General features: G+C 41.5%; 1 protein-coding gene across 3 annotated transcripts; it reads left to right on the top strand.

The window, feature by feature from the left end:
- The first annotated feature begins 1939 nt into the window (after nt 1-1939).
- GDI1 (GDP dissociation inhibitor 1) lies at nt 1940-18753 on the top strand. Of its 3 annotated transcripts, XM_083353061.1 has the most exons (12): nt 2024-2058; nt 2505-2663; nt 5900-6007; nt 8356-8455; nt 9053-9187; nt 9903-10101; nt 10589-10720; nt 11280-11379; nt 13334-13505; nt 14476-14620; nt 15607-15661; nt 15961-18753. In XM_083353061.1, the coding sequence occupies exons 3-12, from the start codon at nt 5921-5923 to the stop codon at nt 16111-16113; spliced, it is 1278 nt and encodes a 425-aa protein (XP_083209187.1). In that variant the 5' UTR covers nt 2024-2058; nt 2505-2663; nt 5900-5920; the 3' UTR covers nt 16114-18753. The 3 variants fall into 3 exon arrangements, with proteins under 3 accessions (XP_083209186.1, XP_083209187.1, XP_083209188.1); XM_083353060.1 differs by lacking the exon at nt 2505-2663 and having other exon boundaries at nt 1940-2058; XM_083353062.1 differs by lacking the exon at nt 2024-2058 and having other exon boundaries at nt 2591-2631.
- The last annotated feature ends 434 nt before the right edge of the window (nt 18754-19187 follow it).

Below are 19187 nucleotides of genomic sequence, written 5' to 3'. Positions count from 1 at the left end.
TTTTATAAAGAATAAGCTTTATATAAATTGAATAATATGTTATTCTTAAGCTATATGCTATTCTACAATAGTGTGCACTATTCTAAAAGTATACTTTAAGTCAATGTATATAGTTTCTCTCTATTCCTTCAGCTTACTTCATCTCCTCTCCTAAAAATACCTTAGCTAAGTGTCTCTATATGCCTATTCCTTTAGCAGAATTACAACATGTACATTTCTTGTGTAGCTCACATTGCTGTTGTTACTAAGAAAGTAAGGGAATTGAAAAAAGGATGCTTATTTAATTTTAATGTGTGTTTCCCAGGGAATGAAAGTGCAAAACTAGTATTTTTTCATTTATGTTAAGTGAATTCAACAGAAAGTATTATGATACCTAAAGCTATTTTGGGTCTCAATTCCTCTTGTAATTAATCATGCAAAATTATGTGTTGCTTTGTACTTATTTCTCATGGGAAAGTAAAGATACTAAGCCTTTGAATTAGATACTTTCTACCTTGGTAGCTGAAAAAATATTGGGAAGTGGCATTTCCTTGCATTTTCATAGTGCCATGAGCAAGAAAGGAAATGGCTGCATCTGTTGTAACACTGTAAAGCTACTCTAATTCAGTGTTTCTCAGTCTTAGCAATGAAAGAAGTGCAGATCAACACCCAGAATTCCTGGATTTAAAAGACCAATCATTTTGATTTTTGCCTATAGAGAGCATTGTCAGTAATGCCATTAGAACTGACAGATCTCTTGCATAAAATGCCTTTTTGCCTCTTTCTTCTTATTGCTTGTTGTATGCTTATTACACCCTTGGAGAGACTCTCTCTGTGTGTGTGTGTGTGTGTGTAAACACACACACACACACACACTCCCAACCAACCCCATAATAGTCCTGGGCTTGCCCTCCTGAAGCCAGGAATGCTGCTGCTGAAGATAGAGCACTATCCCCAGCAGTATCTATGGATTGGCAATGGTTCTCTAGGCTTGTAGAGATTGCTTTTATCCAGTCTTGGTTGGAGAAATCAGAGTCTAACCCAAAGTGTGTGTTATCTTCAGAAGAGGCTGGGGTCCAAAATGGGATTCTTAATTCTCCCCCTCCCTCAAGTCAGAGTAGTTGTCTTACTGCATATTGCAACAGGGGGAAAATATGCACTGCTGTCTGAACCCCTAGACGATTGCAGCATCCAGACATTTAAGATGAATCAAGCCAATGGGGCTTCCTTGGTAGCAATCGAGGCGAAGCAGGAGATCATAAAGGCTGCGGTCCTACATTGCTCAGTCGACCCAAAGCCCTATCAACCATTTTATGGCTGGCGAGGAGCCGGAACGCAGCCGGAGCGTGGAAAGCAGCTTTGCAACAGACAAAAATATTCCCCAGTAACCGAAGCGCCGTGAACCGCAGTCCCAGACACTATTAACATGCAACCAGTGTGGGTGCAACTACTGCCTTTCCCCCTCTCCGCACCCCGTATCGCGGATCTCTTTTCCTTGGCGGAGTTATCTTGGGAGTCGCTGCAAGCAGCAAATCTTTTTAAGATGTTTCTGACAGAGGCTTGAGAGTGGGGATGGGGAGAGGAGCTACGCCTGGGGGGGGGGGTTGGGAATTATTTTCTCCTTTATTCAGAATTACGGATCCATTTACTTCCAGCACCGGATCAGTGGTGCCACCGCCGTTGCCATGACAGCAGGAGGGGCAGGGCCCCCGCGATTTACAACCCCCCCCTCCCCTTCTCCACCCAAACGAGCAGCCCCGGGAAAGTGGCTTCGGGACTTCTTTTTCTTGCTTCCAAGCGTAGGCACCAATCTGGGAAAAGTAACGCGCGCGTCTTTCTCGTCTCCCGCCACGCCTCCCATTGGCGTCTGCTACGGCATAGGAGGAAAAGCGAAGTTAGCTGGGGCGGTTCCCCGCGGCGGAGAGATTCTTGAACGGGACTCGTTTCCGGCGGAGGGATCCAGGCAGGCTACGGGTGCCGCGGCCCATCTTGGCTCCTCTCGGGGAGGGGGGAGGCGGCTGTGTAGCCGGCACCATGGACGAGGCCTACGACGTGATCGTGCTGGGCACCGGCTTGACCGTGAGTCCTTCGGAGCCACTCACCTTGCCTCTTCCTCTCCCCATCCCGGCATCTTCCACCCCTTGCGCCCCTCCGTGCAATTTTGCATCCCTTTCCCTCCGGCTCCTGCATCCATGTCCCGTCATCAGCAAGCCCTGCCAGGTTCGGGTGGGGTTGCAATCCTTGCATTGCCCTATAAGCGGTTCGGCTTTCCTGAAAGCTCCCCCTGTTTCTAAGGATCGCAGCAATGCTTCCCTAAATCCAGCATTCGGCGCCCACACACACACACGCACACACCATCACGCGCGTAGATTATGCGGGAGGGGGGGGGGTTATTGTGCGCGTCTCCTTGCAGGTGCTGCACCCTCCTCTGCTCTTCCCTCAATGTCTAGGGGTGCATAGTATACCTTTTGTGAATTGCAGTTGTTTTGTCCAGCCCTACATTTATCCCGTTCTCTACTCCATAGTGAATGGTGCGTTTGGCCCCATTGCAGCTCCTCTGATGCAACCCGGCGCCATCAGCGCTTCTCGAAAGCGGAAAAATGATAGGCACCAACCGCATGGATCTTCATTTGTTCGTTTAATTCCTTAAGTGTACTCTTCTTATTTGGCTTACCAATTCATCGGTTAGGGTTCCTAGTTGCGTCTTTAATATAGGCATTAAGTTGGGGGACCTGTTTATTTTGATTTTATAAAAAAAGCTGTTCTTGCAGAATTATGTGATTATCTGGTTCATATATATCTCGATAAAGGAAGAAGCAGGATCTGCTCCCAGATCCTATAATACCAATGGGAACAGTGATCCTGTCTCCCATCAGTGCCCGAGATTGAAGGCTCTGCAGTGCAGGATTATGTGCCCCATCCTGAGCATTTCAGCAGATGTGGGTTTATGACATTGAAACTCAAACAATTCATCTTCCACATAGAGTTCATTTAATACTGAACTATCTATATGGTTCCCCCCCCACTCCGACCTTTGAAAATTCTACTGTAAATGCTTTTTCTGTTGAGGTTAATTAGCACCCTCCCTCTTCAAATCTCAGACATACAGTAATTGTTTCTTTTCCTACTATCTTTATTATATCAGTAATCCCCCTTTTCTCTTTTCTTACAAGACTCTAGTATTCCCAATATATCATTGGGTCTTCTTTCTGTAATACTTAGTGTTTTGAGTTGTTTACTGGTATAGTGGTAGAACCAAATTAATTTCTAGTAAGATAACTGTTTTCCCATTGCTTGAGGTCCTCAAAACCGATGGGTTTTTTTCTTTGAAAGTCAGCATAGGACAGTTTTTCCTGCCTTCCACATCTCACTTTTTTTAAGTGAAAAAATGTGCATGTGTGGGACAGTGTTGTAAGACTGTTCTGCAGTCTTAAAAGGTCTTATGTTCTATCTGTTCCTTTTGCCAAAATATGAAATGGATGCAGCCCTTATATCTACATTACATCTATATTATACAGAGGCCTTATTCTGGTTCTATCATTCTTGTCATTCCAAGTGCTGGAATAAAATCACCTAATCATGCGGTGGTTCCCATGCATTTGTAATGGGGGGAGGGGGAGGTTTGATCCATTGCACACCTTTTTCAGTCTCTTACCTTTTCCTTTAATGAGCATTTAAGCAGGATTCCTCATTTCACTTGAACATAGAAAAATACATCTTTTACCAAGTCAAAGCATTGGTTCAGGAATTGTTTGCATTAATAGAGTTTCTCCAGGGCTTCAGATAGTCAGGAATCTTTCCTAACTCAACTTGAAGATGCCAGGGATTGAATTTGTGACATTTCACATTTAGAGCGGGTAATCAGTCACAAAGGGACGCGGTGGCTCAGTGGGTTAGGACGCTGAATTGGTCGATCGGAAGGTCGGCAGTTTGACGGGTCGAATCCCGAGTGTCGCGTAGCAGAGTGAGCGCCTGTTACTCGTCCCAGCTTCTGCCAACCTAGCAGTTCGAAAGCACGTAAAAATGCAAGTAGAAAAATAGGGACCACTCCGGTGGGAAGGTAACAGCGTTCCGTGCGCCTTTGGCGTCTAGTCATGCCGGCCACATGACCACGGAGATGTCCACGGACAAGCGCTGGCTCTTCGGCTTTGAAACGGAGATGAGCACCGGCCCCTAGAGTCGGAAACGACTAGCACGCATGTGCGGGGGAACCTTTACCTTTTACCTTTAATCAGTCACAAAGCTATGGCCTTTCATAACAGAACTGACCTATCACTGTATTGCAGAGCAACAATGGAAAGGTTCTTTTGCAGAGAAAAGACTTGAATCTTCCTTAGATGTTTGTATCTACACTTTCTACAGACTTTCAGTCCCTAAATCAGTGGCCCACTGATGACACCAAATTGATATCAGTGTTTGTAGCAAGATTACTCTGTTGTCCCATTTCCAGTGCATTGTTACAAGTGAATTTTCAGAAATATCCTTAATTAAATGTTAGTTCAGAGATCTAATCTCCAATTTCCCTTATACATTTCTAATTGTGTAATCAAAATACAATTTGTTATTGCAAGGGGATATGATTGATACAGTATTAAAACACTCATATCTGTAAACTTTACCTGGGCAAAACAGTGCATCCTAGGCAAAGCTTTTCCAACCAAGGTACCTTAAACAGGCTATCTTACAAAATGCATCCAAAATCCATGATTCCCGTGGAATTGAAATTTAGCAAATAAAAAAAAACATTTTACGACATAAAAATATAAAACATGTTGTGACATAGTAAAAAAGTCATAAACATTTCCTATGGTCAGCTCCTGATGCTTGACTGTGCTATAATTCAGTGTAGGCTACTTTCAAGGCAGATAAATCTCTGAATACATCCCTGGATTTTGAAGAACTTTTCAAGTACATTAGAAGCTCTGCCATTTTTGAAAGCATTGAGGAATCTGTTAAGGAAATATCTTTGAACCGATGACACCAAGGGGTGCTGAGGAAGGCACAAATGCAAAAGCTTCTCAGATAACATGTGAGACATCACAGATGAGAATGATATAGTTCCCATGCACACATTCATTAATGTCTGTACCGTTTATAATTAGTGTTTAGAGAATCACGTATGATCACAACATGCTTGTGTCGCTGAATCCGTTTTACTCTGATCCAGAAGTAAGTTTAGACAGTTTAAATAATGGGTGATGAACAAATCATGTAGAAAATTTCTAAATTGCTATGTGTACACTACACATTTATAGACTTGGTGGAACCTGTGTAAATAAATGTCAGTGTATTATCAGAATGATGTGGAAGTCTACCAAGATGATGTATTTACTAATAACTTAAGTTCAGGCACTGATGTTCACAACACAGAATCCTTTTGGAGCTTCTTTTTGTTTACAGTCATGCACATTCATCCATTCATCTTTAGCTTATCTTTAGCTTTGCCTTAAATCTCTATACTGCAAAGCTGTATACTGACAAAAGAACATCAGGCTATTTGACTTCAGGTCAAGATCAGGAAGCCACTATGTCAGTTTCACTTCAGTCACCTGTTAATACAATTCCAGCATAGAACTTTGTCCACACATCTTGAATGGGGAAGCTCCTTGTCAATATCTCAGACCTTGAAATCAATTTCTGTTATGGATCAGCCTTCCTTTTTATAGACACACACACACACACACACACACACACACACACACACACACACACACGGGCATATACATATATACTTAGAGAAATTCTATGAAATAGATTGGGATGGTCCTGAGAACAGAATAGTCTCAAGTGCACCCATGGGATGCTTATTGATGCATTAATGTTTCACTTCGGAGACCCTATTGTGGAACTTAACCATGTAGTAGAAGCACATTTGAATTTATTACAGAGCAGGCATAATCTTACTCACTTTCTGTCTTAGGAATGTATCCTTTCGGGTATCATGTCTGTGAACGGCAAGAAGGTGCTGCACATGGACCGGAATCCATATTATGGGGGTGAGAGCTCATCGATTACTCCCCTGGAGGAGGTGAGGATCCGCCTTCTGCATGTGCATACAAGTAGCCCTCAACTTATAACCCACATTTGGGACCAGAACTGTTGCTAAGCGGCACAGTCATTAAAGAGTTATGCCCAATTTTCTGACCTTTTTGCTGCAGACATTAAGCAAATCACATGGTCATTAAGCGAGTCCAGCTTTCCCTATTAACTTGTCAGAATCCTCCTAGGAAGGTCTCAAATGGCAGTCACGTGACCTCCCCCCCCCCCCCCGGACATTGCTACCATCCTGAATACATGCTGATTGCCAAGCACTTGAATTTTGATCACATACCTACAAGGAGACTTCAATACTTGTAAGTGTGAGGACCAATTGTAAGTCACTTTTTTTAGTGCCATTACAATTTTGAATGGTTGCTAAACAAATGGTCGTAAGTTGAGGACCTCCTGTATTTGTATTAAAAGTCGATTTAACACAGAATAGGGAAATTGCACATTACTGTGACTGGGTTATTTTCAGAAGACAGGGTACTGAATTAATGCAAGAGAACCAGAACTTTCTCAAAAAAAACCCAGTTATTTTCCCTTTATCCTTTTCATTCCTGCTTAAATGTGCTAAGCATATCCAAAGGCTTTTCATAATCTATCTCTTTAGTTTTCTGCTGGAAAATAATAGGAAATTACATTGTCCATTTTCTGGGGTGTGATCTAGATGCCATAGCAAAGAAGTGTGACTGCCACATGCAGTCTAGAATTTGTTCATTCTTTATAGGCTGCGCTTGGACAGCACAGTAAACCAAAGCAGCAGTTCTATTTGCACAAAGTTTGGCACTTGAATAATACAATGAGGCTTGGCACAAACTTACTGGATTAATGTACGGTTCATTATATTGCAGGAATTACTCAAATAATGGAATGGTATCTATGAACATTCCTATAATGCAGGGGTGTCAAACTCAATTTCATTGAGGGCCGCATCAGCATCGCGGTTGCCCTCAGGGGGCCGGGTGGGTGTGGCCTGGGTGGGCGTGGCCTACTGGGTGGGCGTGGCTAGAGTGCGTATGGCCTACTGGGTGGGCGTGGCCAGCTCTACATCGTTCGCATCAAGGGTGCCTATGGGGGCCTGGGCAGGAGTGGGACAGATCTGAGGGTCTCTGGCAGAAGGAGGGTCTCTGGGCCAGGGCCAAGGCAGTGGGGGCCGTTCCCTCACTGTTTCCAGGATGGCTTCGCGGGCCGCATGAAACCACTTCGCGGGCCGGATCTGGCCCCCGGGCCTTGTGTTTGACATGTCTGCTATAATGTGTTTTGATTATTAAGAGTGTTTGGAAATTTCCTAGCAATTACTTTCAATAGCTGGTGTGAATGCAATGGGTACCCTCACCCACTTACAAAAAGTAGCTATAAGCCCATGGTTGCAAGGTTATGAACGTAATGTAATTAAAAAAAACCTATGCATTTCCCTATCCCCCAACATTTATTTATTTATTTACTTACTTACGGCTTTTTTCCCAATCATATGCCAGTTTGCAACACAAAAAGGTGAAATTTATCTGTGTGTGCCAGTTTTCCTTCTAAAATGGTATATACAGAGAGAAGTATTTTTCCACTAAGAAACTTGGAAAGTAACAGGGTCACAATAGGTTTGGGGTGATGAGGCTGTAATACCTATCATGCAATCTTCTGTTAGAGAATTGACTTTTTTTTTTTTTGCTGCGCTGCTCCAAAAGAAATAACAAGCAGACTCTGATGAATAAAAATGAGCTAGAGCTCCTTTCTATATTTTGGGGGCATTGATATTTTGTGGTGTCTTGATACTCCACTGCTTTGAAATTCATCGAATGTGGTATTTAGTGCATTTTGACACAAAAGATTTGTTGTCCTGGTACTCTTTGTTTGGTAGTCAACACACCAACTAGAACTTGTCGATGTCAACTGCCTTGTGACTTGCTACATTATTTCTTGTGTGAAAAATTTGTTTGGTGCTCATCATTTTTGGTACTCATTTCACCTCCTGGAACCAATTAACGATGAATACCGAGGTACTACTATATTGTGTTAGGCTAGTATTTTTTCTTCCATTCAGTTGTGTCTGATTCTTGGGGTCTGCTTGGACAAGTCCCTAAAGTTTTAGTGCCAAGATTATTCAAAAGTGGTTTGCCAATGCTTCCCAACCAGGGCTAAGAGGGAGACTGACCAAGGTCACCCAGCTGGCTTTATGTCTAAGGCAAGACTAAAACTCACAGTCTCTCAATTTTTAGCTTGATACCTTGACCACCATAGCAAACTGGCTCTTTTATGCTAGTAGAGCAAGTTCTAATGGAAATGTCTTTTGTAAGTACAATATTATGAAGCTTGTTTTATCCTTTCCACAATTGCCAGCTTTACAAACGCTTCGAAATTACAGAGGGGCCCCCTGAGTGCATGGGGCGTGGCCGGGACTGGAATGTTGATCTCATCCCCAAATTCCTCATGGCCAATGGTAAGTCCATTCTGTTTAGATGTTTTGGTCACCTAGCCAGAGATATGGTATATTTTTCTTGTAGATTAATAATAATCAAGGAACAAAGGACATTACTACAAGAGACACTATTTACACTTATTTTAAGTCACTGGGAATATATGTTGCTGAAGCACTGGGAAATGTATGCTGCTGAAGAACGCCAGGACATTTGGCATTTTCTTGATTTATGCCAAGGGTGTCAAACTGCCGGCCTGCAGGTCAGACATGTCATCCGGAAGCCGCACCCACCCCATTGCCGGCAATGGCAAAACTGTCCCAATATATTGCGCAACATCATGTGACGTGAGTTTGACATGTCCGATTTACGCTAATGAATAAATGAGCACTCAGCAGCCTTTGGAGCTTCATACTCATAACTCAACTCATACGTTCCGTGTTCACCTCCAAGCTTTTTAATTCTTGTTTGCAATTTCTTTTCAATTTACCGAGTGGTAATTATTGATTATAAATTATTTGAGTGCTGCCTACTTCTGCAATCTCCTGCATGCGGTGTGGGAGCTGTAATGGAGGCAGGCGGAAGAATTTCAGGAACCTCTTTCACTGTTTTCCATATAGGACAGCTTGTGAAGATGCTGCTATATACAGAGGTTACACGCTACCTAGATTTCAAAGTGGTGGAGGGCAGCTTTGTCTACAAGGCAGGAAAGATTTACAAAGTGCCATCGACAGAGACAGAAGCACTGTCTTCCAGTAAGTGAACCTGGTTTCATAAATGCTACATCTGGTGTGTTGCAAATTACAGAAAACTTCAGTTGCATATTTGTTAGCATTCTCCATTTTAAGAAGTATATTCTATTTTATGCATTCTGTTTTACAATAGATCTGCAGTTGTTTAAAAAGATAAAGCAGCTGCCAAAATACTATCAAACTTATTTTGAAACGAAATTTGAACCATGCAGTATATAATGACATCGGCAAAATTCTAGAATGATATTTTTAGGACTTTGGGTAACCAAAGTATACTTTTTTCTCTTGAATAAGTTTTTTTAGTTTGAATCTGAAAATGGTCATTTGCAGAGAACCTGGTGCTCTCCACCCATTTTCTTTCTTTGTTCCCAAATCAGTGGAATGGACATGCCTCCTTGGTAGGTAAAATATGTACCTATATTTTTATATAAGGAGTGATTAGACCAAATATTAGCGGCTATAGAGCTAACAGGTTATAATGAAGTATGCTTATAATTGAGCTTCACCAGATAGCTTTTTCTATAGGTGGTACTTGGATTTTTTAAATTACTTTTTTAAAAAGTTAATCCCTTGCAGATGGTGCATTTGCATTCTGTTGACAGCATTTTAAGATCTCTTGAACTAAACTAGTCGGGGCAAATTCTAGGGTTGTAAAAGTTCTATTTAGCTCTTTAACCTGCCTTTCACCATCCCTCCTCTAACCCTCATTCTCTCACAGATCTCATGGGCATGTTTGAGAAACGACGCTTCCGCAAGTTCTTGGTGTTTGTGGCAAACTTCGATGAGAATGATTCCAAGACCTTGGAGGGAGTGGATCCTCACGTCACTACGATGCGTGAAGTCTACCGACGCTTTGACCTTGGTCAGGATGTCATCGATTTCACAGGACATGCATTGGCGCTCTACCGCACTGATGAGTGAGTGATTGCCCACAGCTTGCCTCCTTGCAGTCAGCTGACCTATCTTCATGCCTTTTATTTCTGATTATACACCACACTGATTACGGTCCCACACTTCTTCTAATAAACATTTCTTCTGGGAATGGCTGGGTCAGCTGAGAGTGATCTAGGGGTTCACTTAAGGCTGTTCAGGGGGGGAGCTTATAGAAAACTCATGCAAAATTCTGTTGTTCTCTTTCAGTTTCTTTAATCATTAATGTCTCAGCAGATCCCAGTGTTTGTTTATTAAATGTTTATGCCGCTCTACTCACAGATAATGGGCGATTAAAATATACCAGGTAATATAAATACAGGATCAGTGCAATAATCATAAAAACATTGTGTAAAGCAGTCCACAACCACTGTGAACTCTTGATTTTCCTGTAACAACACACTTCACTCTTTCCTTGTGAAGCCTCCCCTTACTTTGGGGAGGACTGACATTGTCTATTCTCTCTTTTCACAGTTACTTGGATCAACCTTGCTTGGAAACCATCAATCGCATAAAACTGTACAGTGAATCCCTGGCCCGCTATGGGAAGAGCCCCTATCTCTACCCACTGTATGGCCTGGGTGAGCTTCCCCAGGGCTTTGCCAGGTACAGTCTGCCTCATGGACAGTCAGCAACGTGAGGCAGCTTTGACTTCTGATTTTATTCTTGGCCTAAAAGGCAAATACCTGTGGAGATTATCAGTCATCCAGGTCATGTTTGTCCAACAGGACTTGTTTTGGTTACCAAGAAAGTCCAGTTGCTTGTTGGAAAAGCACCTTTGGGACTAGACGATGATACATTAAAAAGAAAAAGGCATTTTATATCAATATTTTTCTAGCCTGGCATTCTCCAAATATGTTTGGACTATAATGCCTTGAATTCTCAGTGAGCATAGCCTTACTGTTCCTATATACTTGAGGGCTTTAAGTAAGTTGATTTAATTTTATATGAGGAGGAGAAGCTAAATTCTGTTGGGGGAAAAAAGCAATAAAAGGCCCCTAGTATGATACTTGAGACGGTTGAGACAGGGAAAATAATTCTTGCATGTCTTTGGCATAGCCCAACATTTACAGCTATTTGGCAAGGTGTGCCTTTGGGGGCAAGGGGTGGTGGAGGTAATGGTCTGGCCAGGGCCCTTCACCATTCATTAACTTCATGCCATCAGGCTCAGCGCTATCTACGGTGGCACCTACATGCTCAACAAACCAGTGGATGAGATTGTCATGGAAGGTGGCAAGGTCATTGGAGTCAAATCGGAAGGAGAGGTGAGCATTGAAAGTGGGCATTTTCATTCCATTTGATTAAAGACCATAAAATTGCTGTTAAGGTCAATTGTATAGGGAAGATGGTTCCTGAAATAGATTGTCTTTGAAAGTTATTCCATTATATAACTTAAGTACTTCCTGTTTTAAGAACTTCAGGATTACTTTTACTCTGTTTAGAACAGGGGTGTCAAACTTGCAACGTGTCGTGACATATCGCGACTTTTTTGCCATTGCCGGCAATGGGGTGGGTGGTTTTGCTATGATGCATCCAGCCTTCGGGCTGGCAGTTTGACACCCCTGGTTTAGAAGCTACTTTTTTCTCATCAAAACCCATCACGTTAATCTTAAAACTGACCCGTATTGACCGGGAGCAGTTGGAATGGGGAATTTTCCTTTCTCGAATCTCAACTATGACAATAAAAGCAGACCTGAGTATTTAATAAAGAATTGTGGAAAATATATCTTTATGCTCAGATACTTAGTTTCAATAGCAATGCTTTCATTTTCTCTATCCTACGCCCTTTTCAATGTATTATTGAGGAAGTTGGGGTTGGTTGGTTTGTTTTTTTGCTATTTATTGCATTTCTTCCCATGCCGAGTTAATACAACGTGGATGGTGCAAAGTCTAGAAGAGCAGAAATTTCATAAGACCGCTGATAATAGAATCTCAGTGGAAAACTTCTGCACGCTCAATGAAAGCATCCATGGAGCATGGGTCCAAATTGGTTATTAAACAGATGGAATTCAGAAAGTCATGGGTTTCTGCTGACTGTTAACACAGAGCTGTGAAAACCCATCTGCTCTTGGCTTTCCTAACCCTTAAATGAGAGGAGATACCATTTTACTAAACCATTTTTCCCTACAGGCTTTGAATTTGAAGCATGAGGCATTTTTAGAACAAGGGAACTTCCTTGTCAGTGCTAAGTTTTCTTGAATGTTTCCTAACACTTAGCTATATGGCTACTTCCCATTGCACCAGGCAAGGCACCAGAGCAAACATCAAAGGCAAAATAGCTGGTACCCTGGACACCATACTTAAGCTGGTATATGATGTTTCCTCAACCTGCAAATTAAAGGGGCAAAAATCTGACAATTTTTTTAATTCAGCCTTTTGACTCAACCCCTTCTCTTAACACAACATTCATCTATAAGCTTTTTGGAAATATTCTGAATGAAGATGACAGTGACAAGCTTCCTGATTGAGCACCATTGACAGTACTGCTTCCTTCTTGTTGTTGGTTTTTGTTCTTCCGTGAGTTAAAGCTTACTGGGATAAGACAAGGAGTGTTGAAGAAACTTTGGTGTCAGTAGTGAAGCCTAGTTCTCCCCTACAAGTGTTTCTGTATTGTCTGCCTTTGTTTCAAGAGCTACAGAAGCCCTCATCTGGTTTCTTAACATTCATCATTTTCTTGTGCTATTCCTGGCTAAGTTACTTTCATTCAGTCATTCCCAGATAAGTCATTTAATCCTGTCTGAAAGCTGATCTAGTTGAAAAGGATTGAAACATTAAAATCCTCACTCAAAGGGAGAGGATTAGATGAAAACATATTAGCAATTTTTTTTAATCCTCAAATAGTCAACATCAGGTATGTTTCCAGCTGGTTTTGCTCTCCCCAACCCACCCCCAATAAATACTACAGCTCTTTTGTGATGAACATTTCAGCAGACATGAGAATACACATACTATCAAGGTTAATTTATATGCAGTTGTGTGAGGATACCGTATTTTGTCTACACTGCTATAAAATGAATTTCTGAATTAAAACATTCAAGATTCTGTATTTAAGTCCACTTTCTTCAACCTGGCATCCTCCAAATGTGTTGGAAGAATTCTCAGCCTTAGTACTTCTAGAGGGCACTGTGTTGAAGAAGGCTGGGCGTTCATGTGATGTTGTGCAGGGAAGAACTGGTGAATCCAATGTTTTCTTTTTGCTAATGCTGATTCTCCCTCCAGGTGGCACGCTGCAAACAGTTGATCTGTGATCCCAGCTATGTGCCAGATCGAGTGCGCCCAGCAGGGAAGGTTGTGCGTGTCATCTGTATTCTGAGTCACCCTATCCGTGGCACCAGCGATGCTAATTCCTGTCAAATTATCATTCCACAAAATCAAGTGGGACGGAAATCTGGTGAGGGCAAATTGATACAGGAGTTCAGAGATATGGGAATATTGAATATACTAAGCTTTGAGCTACTTCTGCAGATTGGAGTATTAGGCATCTAGTACCCTTTTTATGACGTTTAATTACATGGCAACTATGTCAAATAGGGTAGGCTTAATGAATGTGGGAATCCAAATATTTTAGTTAGATAGATTGATTGATCGATTGATTATTGTCATTTTTAGTGTGGGCACAATGGTACACATTAAAAATGAAAGTTGCTTGTTCTCAAAGTGTACACATAACATTTAAACATACTACATGCAACATGTTTAGATCTACACCCTCACATATAAGTAACATATAAATATTAAGCACTGTCCATCTTGAATATATAAAGGAAGGAGGAAGGTTTAGAGTTCACAAGGTTAATACTGTATGGAACAAAACTGACTGAATCTGGATGTTCTGTTTTGGATACCACAAAGCCTCCTCCCAGAAGGTAACAAGGAAAACAAGTCATGAAGAAGATGTGTTGTGTCCCAGACAATCTTGCGGACCCTGCTCAAGCAACGCTTATGTGCTAGGTCCTGGATGGAAGGAAGTGAACTGCCAATAATCTTTTCTGCCGTCCTCACCACTCTCTGCACTGCCTTCCTGGCTGAAGCAGTGATGCTTCCAGACCAGACTGTGATGTTGTATGACAGGATGCTCTCGATCTTCCTTCTGTAGAAAGTGGTAAGGACAGGAGAAAGAAGATGTACTTTTCTCATGTGACGCAGAAAATGCAGGTGCTGCTGTGCCCATTTCACCAGTGTGTGTCTGTTAAGCGACAAGGATACAAGGGAGTTTTTTTGTACCAAGTCAGTGGGGGTCATCCATCTAATTCCATATTGTCTACTGCACACTGACAGCAGTTCCTTGGGAGTTTCAGATCAGCTTCTGGGTATAGTGGGCGCAACAATCCTAACTTCTTTTCTTCGTTCCCCAATCCCAGATATCTATGTCTGTCTCATTTCCTCTGCCCACAATGTGGCTGCCCAGGGCAAGTACATCGCTATTGCCAGCACTACTGTAGAGACAGACTCTCCTGAGAATGAAGTGCAACCAGCTCTTGAACTGCTTGAACCCATTGACCAAAAGTGAGTAATTCTGGGTTGATTGTGAGGACAATTGGTCCAGTGCTATAACGTGGGACAATTTTCTAACATTGTTGACAGTCTTGAACAGGGGTCTTCAAACTTGGCCCTTTTATGACTTGTGGACTTCAACTTCCAGAATTCCTCAGCTAGGCACGCTGGCTGAGGAATTCTGGGAGTTGAAGTCCACAAGTCATAAAAGGGCCAAGTTTGAAGACCCATGGTCTTGAAGATACATAGACTGACTATATATTAAGGAGTGAGGTGAGAGAAGAAGACTGGGGCACAGCTGCAATTTGTTAAGGGTTGCTAAACATGGGAATTCCTGAGACATCACTTTCCAGCTTTGCTAAAGAATGAAAGCCCAAGGTAAAGAGTGGCAGATTTTTCAAATACTGTATCATGAGCAGTAGTACAGAAGAAATGAATGAGTCTCATGAACAGCAGCCAGACGGTGGTGGGCTGGTCATTTTACCATTTCAGATTGCTCCATCTAGGGAAGAAAATGACACGTGGCAGAAAGAAAGGTGTAGTGTAATCAGCAGCCTTGTAGAGTAATTTTCCGTGAATGGGACATCATTGCCTTGTATGAATTTTACAGACTGCTGAATACTGGATTTTTGGGATAGAAAAATAATTTAATGAAGAATGGATGATGGTATAATAAACATCAAGCGCAAGATGATGTACAGATAATAAAAATAGGTTTATGACAGAAGTTCTGATGGATATTATGAGATATGATGGTGGTAGTGAAATGGTACTGGAACTTGGGCTGGGAAAAATTTTGAAGCTAAAGGCCAAACATAGTTTGAAAAAAGAATCAGTGCCGATGAGTGACTAATGATTGTGGTTGGCTGTTTTCTGCATCTGTAAACTATATTGATGTGATTAGAATTCGGAGAAGGAACATAAATGTGTCCGTACCAACTTGTTCCATTGATTTTTACTTCTTTAATTGAAATGGTTTTAAATACTTTCCTTATCAGGTTTGTGGCCATCAGTGATATATATGAACCCACTGATGATGGAACTGAAAGTCAGGTGAGATGTCTCAAGGTTTTCTGAAATATTATAGAGTCTATTTTTCCAGAACTGGTTCTGGATCTTGCCTTTCCCCCCCCCCCCTTTCCCTGTTGACTCCAGTTTGTGAACTTGTATTTAGTATTGTATTCTTGGGCATAATTATTTAATTCTTTTTAATCTCTTTTTTAACTTTTGTATTTACATTTTGATATTTATTGCCCTGTACACCGCCCTGAGTCCTTCGGGAGAAGGGCGGTATAAAAATGTAATAAATAAATAAATAAATAATATTTTGTTTCCCTGTTTTCCCCTTGCAGATATTCTGTTCACGATCATATGATGCCACCACCCACTTTGAGACAACGTGTGATGACATCAAAGACATTTACCGGCGCATGGCTGGGGCTCCATTTGATTTCGAAAGCATGAAACGGCGCCAGAATGATGTCTTTGGCGAGAATGAGCAGTGACCATTTCCTTTCCTTTTTCCCTGAACCCCACCCTCCCTGGGTTTTTTTTCCTATCTAAGGGACCACACTCCCAGCTAGGGACTGGCTTAATTCCCACACCTCACTGAGATTGGCTCTTCCTCCAGATCCTCATTCAGGCTATGCCAGATGTCTAGTAATTTATTTCCATGGGGGGGAAACTGTAGAATAATTTTCCTCTTTTTCTCCGCTGCTGGGTTTTTTTGTTTGTTACTGGGGGTTTTTTTGCATACAAGAACAAGATAACCCTCCCTCCGGGACTGAGGTTGGATCAAGTTAATGCAATCTCAGTCCTTTGAAGACAAACCTCTTTCAGTTTTTCCAGTGCCTGTAGGGATTTGGGTCCAGATTACGTATTACATACCGTTGCCTGGAATTGAATTCTGCCCCCCTGCTAGGAAAAAAGCACCTTTGGACACAAGAAATTCTGCCTACTTTTCTGTTGCAACTTCTCTCCCTGTGGCGTGCATCAATATAATAAGCAAAGGCAGAATTAAGTACATCTAGTTTGCATTGTAGGTTGCTCCATCGCTAGTCTGTTCTAACTGAGGAAAAGAAAAAACAGCCACTGGGTTTTAAAAACATGCATGAAACATATATTTTGGCCTTAATTCTTGCTATTGATCTCCAACTGTTACCATCTGTTCACCTTTCTTCTTTCAGTTTCCCACTGTTTCCCCTCCATTTGCCGGAGTTCTCATCTCTGCCATCTGTGCCCCCTCTTAAACTCCTCTGAGCCTTGCATTTCTCCCTTCCTGTGCATGGTGAATTGATCTGCTGCTCAACTTGCAATGGACCGTCTGGGACCATATCTTGCTATAATGTATAATTAGTCTTTTCCCATTTTTCCTGATCATGATGTGAAGCTGCACTCCTCTGTTTTGAGAGGAGACTGGAATTGTGTGAGGATGTGAGGGCACAAAGAGCCATTCTGAACCATCTTCTATACATGCTGCCCTTGCAGCTGGTCCCATGTCCCCCACCTTGCACTTGAGATTCCCACAGGCCTCTCTGTCTTGCATCCATTTTGTTCCCTCAACTCCTTTTAGTTTCCTTTGCCTCAAAAGCGTGAGAAGATTTGTATTTGTATGTGTGTATGTCTCTCTTGTGTGCTGGGTATAGGGACAGGGAGACGATTCTGTCCCTTTCCACTTGCTGCCACCTGCTGTAACTTATTGTAACTTATTAATGAAGCAGGTTAGTTTTTTGTTGGCACTTCTGACAATTAATGAGGTTTGGGTGGGGGTAAGGCTGTGGCATGAGTACAGAGGCCTGGGGCCTATCCTGCCTTCCTTCTGAAGCCAACTTTATGGTTAACAATCTGTCTGTAACTCTAGGGGAATGTGAGGAGTCAGCTCTCTCCACCCCACAACTCAGTTGTCTCAAGATAATAAATTCACTTAGTCTAGCCCCGGCTCTTGTTTGGTACCATTGCTGCAGTGGAGGGATGAGGGGAGCAGGGAGTAAAGTCTAGGCTTAACTCACACTAGTGAGAGAAAAGAGACCAGATCAAATTCAGGAAATGGAAGAAAGATTTTTAAAAAAAATCAGAGAAGCACCTCAATTTGGTTATGTATTTTTTTTCTGAAGGAAGTGGCAGTTAAAATATCCAGAGAGTTTTGAATGATAAAAATGTACTGTTTTGCATAGCTGATTTTGGCTTCAGACTGTCAGATAATGCGCCTTTGTTACTGTTGAAGTCTTAAAACAAGGAAGTGATGCTACGAACAAGACAGCATGGGAGTATATACAGTTTTCTATTACCAGATCTCTCATTTTCCCTACACCAAACTATTGGAAATTGTGCTTGAACCCAACTGGCTTAGAAGAATTGAAAGACTAGTCATGCTGCATCCATTTTCCTAGTCCACATAGAACACCAAGGACCAAAAGCTTAGAAGGGGATTTGGAAAAAGTCTCAACTCTTATTTTGTATTTAATGCCTTTGTGGTACTCTATCTAATAAGACTACTGTGGTTGTATTAGTTGTTTTAATATCAAATTAGTACGGCTACAGCCACCATTTCAACCACTCTATTTAGTCTCATTGATTTATATCTTTTTGCAAGTGTGTATGGAGGCAAGGCTAGTGTTCCGCTTGTGAACCAATACTTGTGAACCAATACTGGAAGTAGTTCTTAACATTTTCTTTGCCTGGTTCTTCTTTACAAATAGAGTCTTGAAGTTCTATTTTTCAAGCAGATCCCTCCTACAACTTTAAGCCCTTTTCGTGTAATTATCCTTCCCTTTAGCTATACAGTTGTAAAACCTGGATAATAATAAATAAATGATCAGGAAGGCATTTCAAGGTGTCTTCCAGTGAATCTCATCTTTATTCATAAAAAAAACCCACAGAGCTGAAAGTGACATACTTTATAATGCAGCTCTATCTTGAGAGATGCTCTGTATTTATGGGTTAGATTTTGGTTCGTCTGGCACAGTTCTTCTGCTATACATTAAAAAAATGTGAAAAAAGAAATCTCTTCAATCTAGCATTAGTGATTATTTCAATTAAATTTAAATACTGCCCTCTGAAAATATTTGGTGCAGGTCTTTGAACGTACAACTGGCACAAAGGTACCTGCTGAGTTAAATCAGATTCTTTCAAATATTAAACTTTAAAATGGCCACTTTCTGTTGATCAATAAAAACAGTGAATGTCTTATCACTTCTGTATATATTAACTTAGCATCATATGGGTAAATTGAACAATCAGTACCTAATAAAGCAAAGAAGGAATATTTCAAACAATTTCTATAAGCAATCAGTGCAAACTAAATTCAAATAATATAAAGGAAACCAAGAAACATTCTTAACAACTTAATTGCTTCCAAATAATGACATCTCATTTAAAGATTAGAATATATTGATCCATATTGCACACAAGAATATGGGAAGAATATTGGAATGCTAGCAGTCCAGCTTCCTTAAAGTTATTTTTCTTTATCCCTTTAGGCCAGGGGTAGGCAACCTTGGCTCTTTTATGACTCATGGACTTCAACTCCCAGAATTCCGGAGTTGAAGTCCATGAGTCATAAAAGAGCCGAGGTTGCCTA

The sequence above is a fragment of the Vipera ursinii genome, assembly GCF_947247035.1.
Source record: "Vipera ursinii genome assembly, chromosome: 2".
Lineage (NCBI taxonomy): Eukaryota > Metazoa > Chordata > Lepidosauria > Squamata > Viperidae > Vipera > Vipera ursinii.
This window is presented reverse-complemented; position numbering and strand designations above follow the sequence as displayed.

Excerpts from the sequence above, each read along its gene's own strand:
- GDI1 (XM_083353060.1), top strand. The coding sequence starts at position 2,014 with ATGGACGAGGCCTACGACGTGATCGTGCTGGGCACCGGCTTGACC. Across the intron at positions 8,456-9,052 it reads CAAATTCCTCATGGCCAATG|GACAGCTTGTGAAGATGCTG; the intron begins GTAAGTCCATTC and ends TTTTCCATATAG. Across the intron at positions 10,102-10,588 it reads GCGCTCTACCGCACTGATGA|TTACTTGGATCAACCTTGCT; the intron begins GTGAGTGATTGC and ends CTCTTTTCACAG.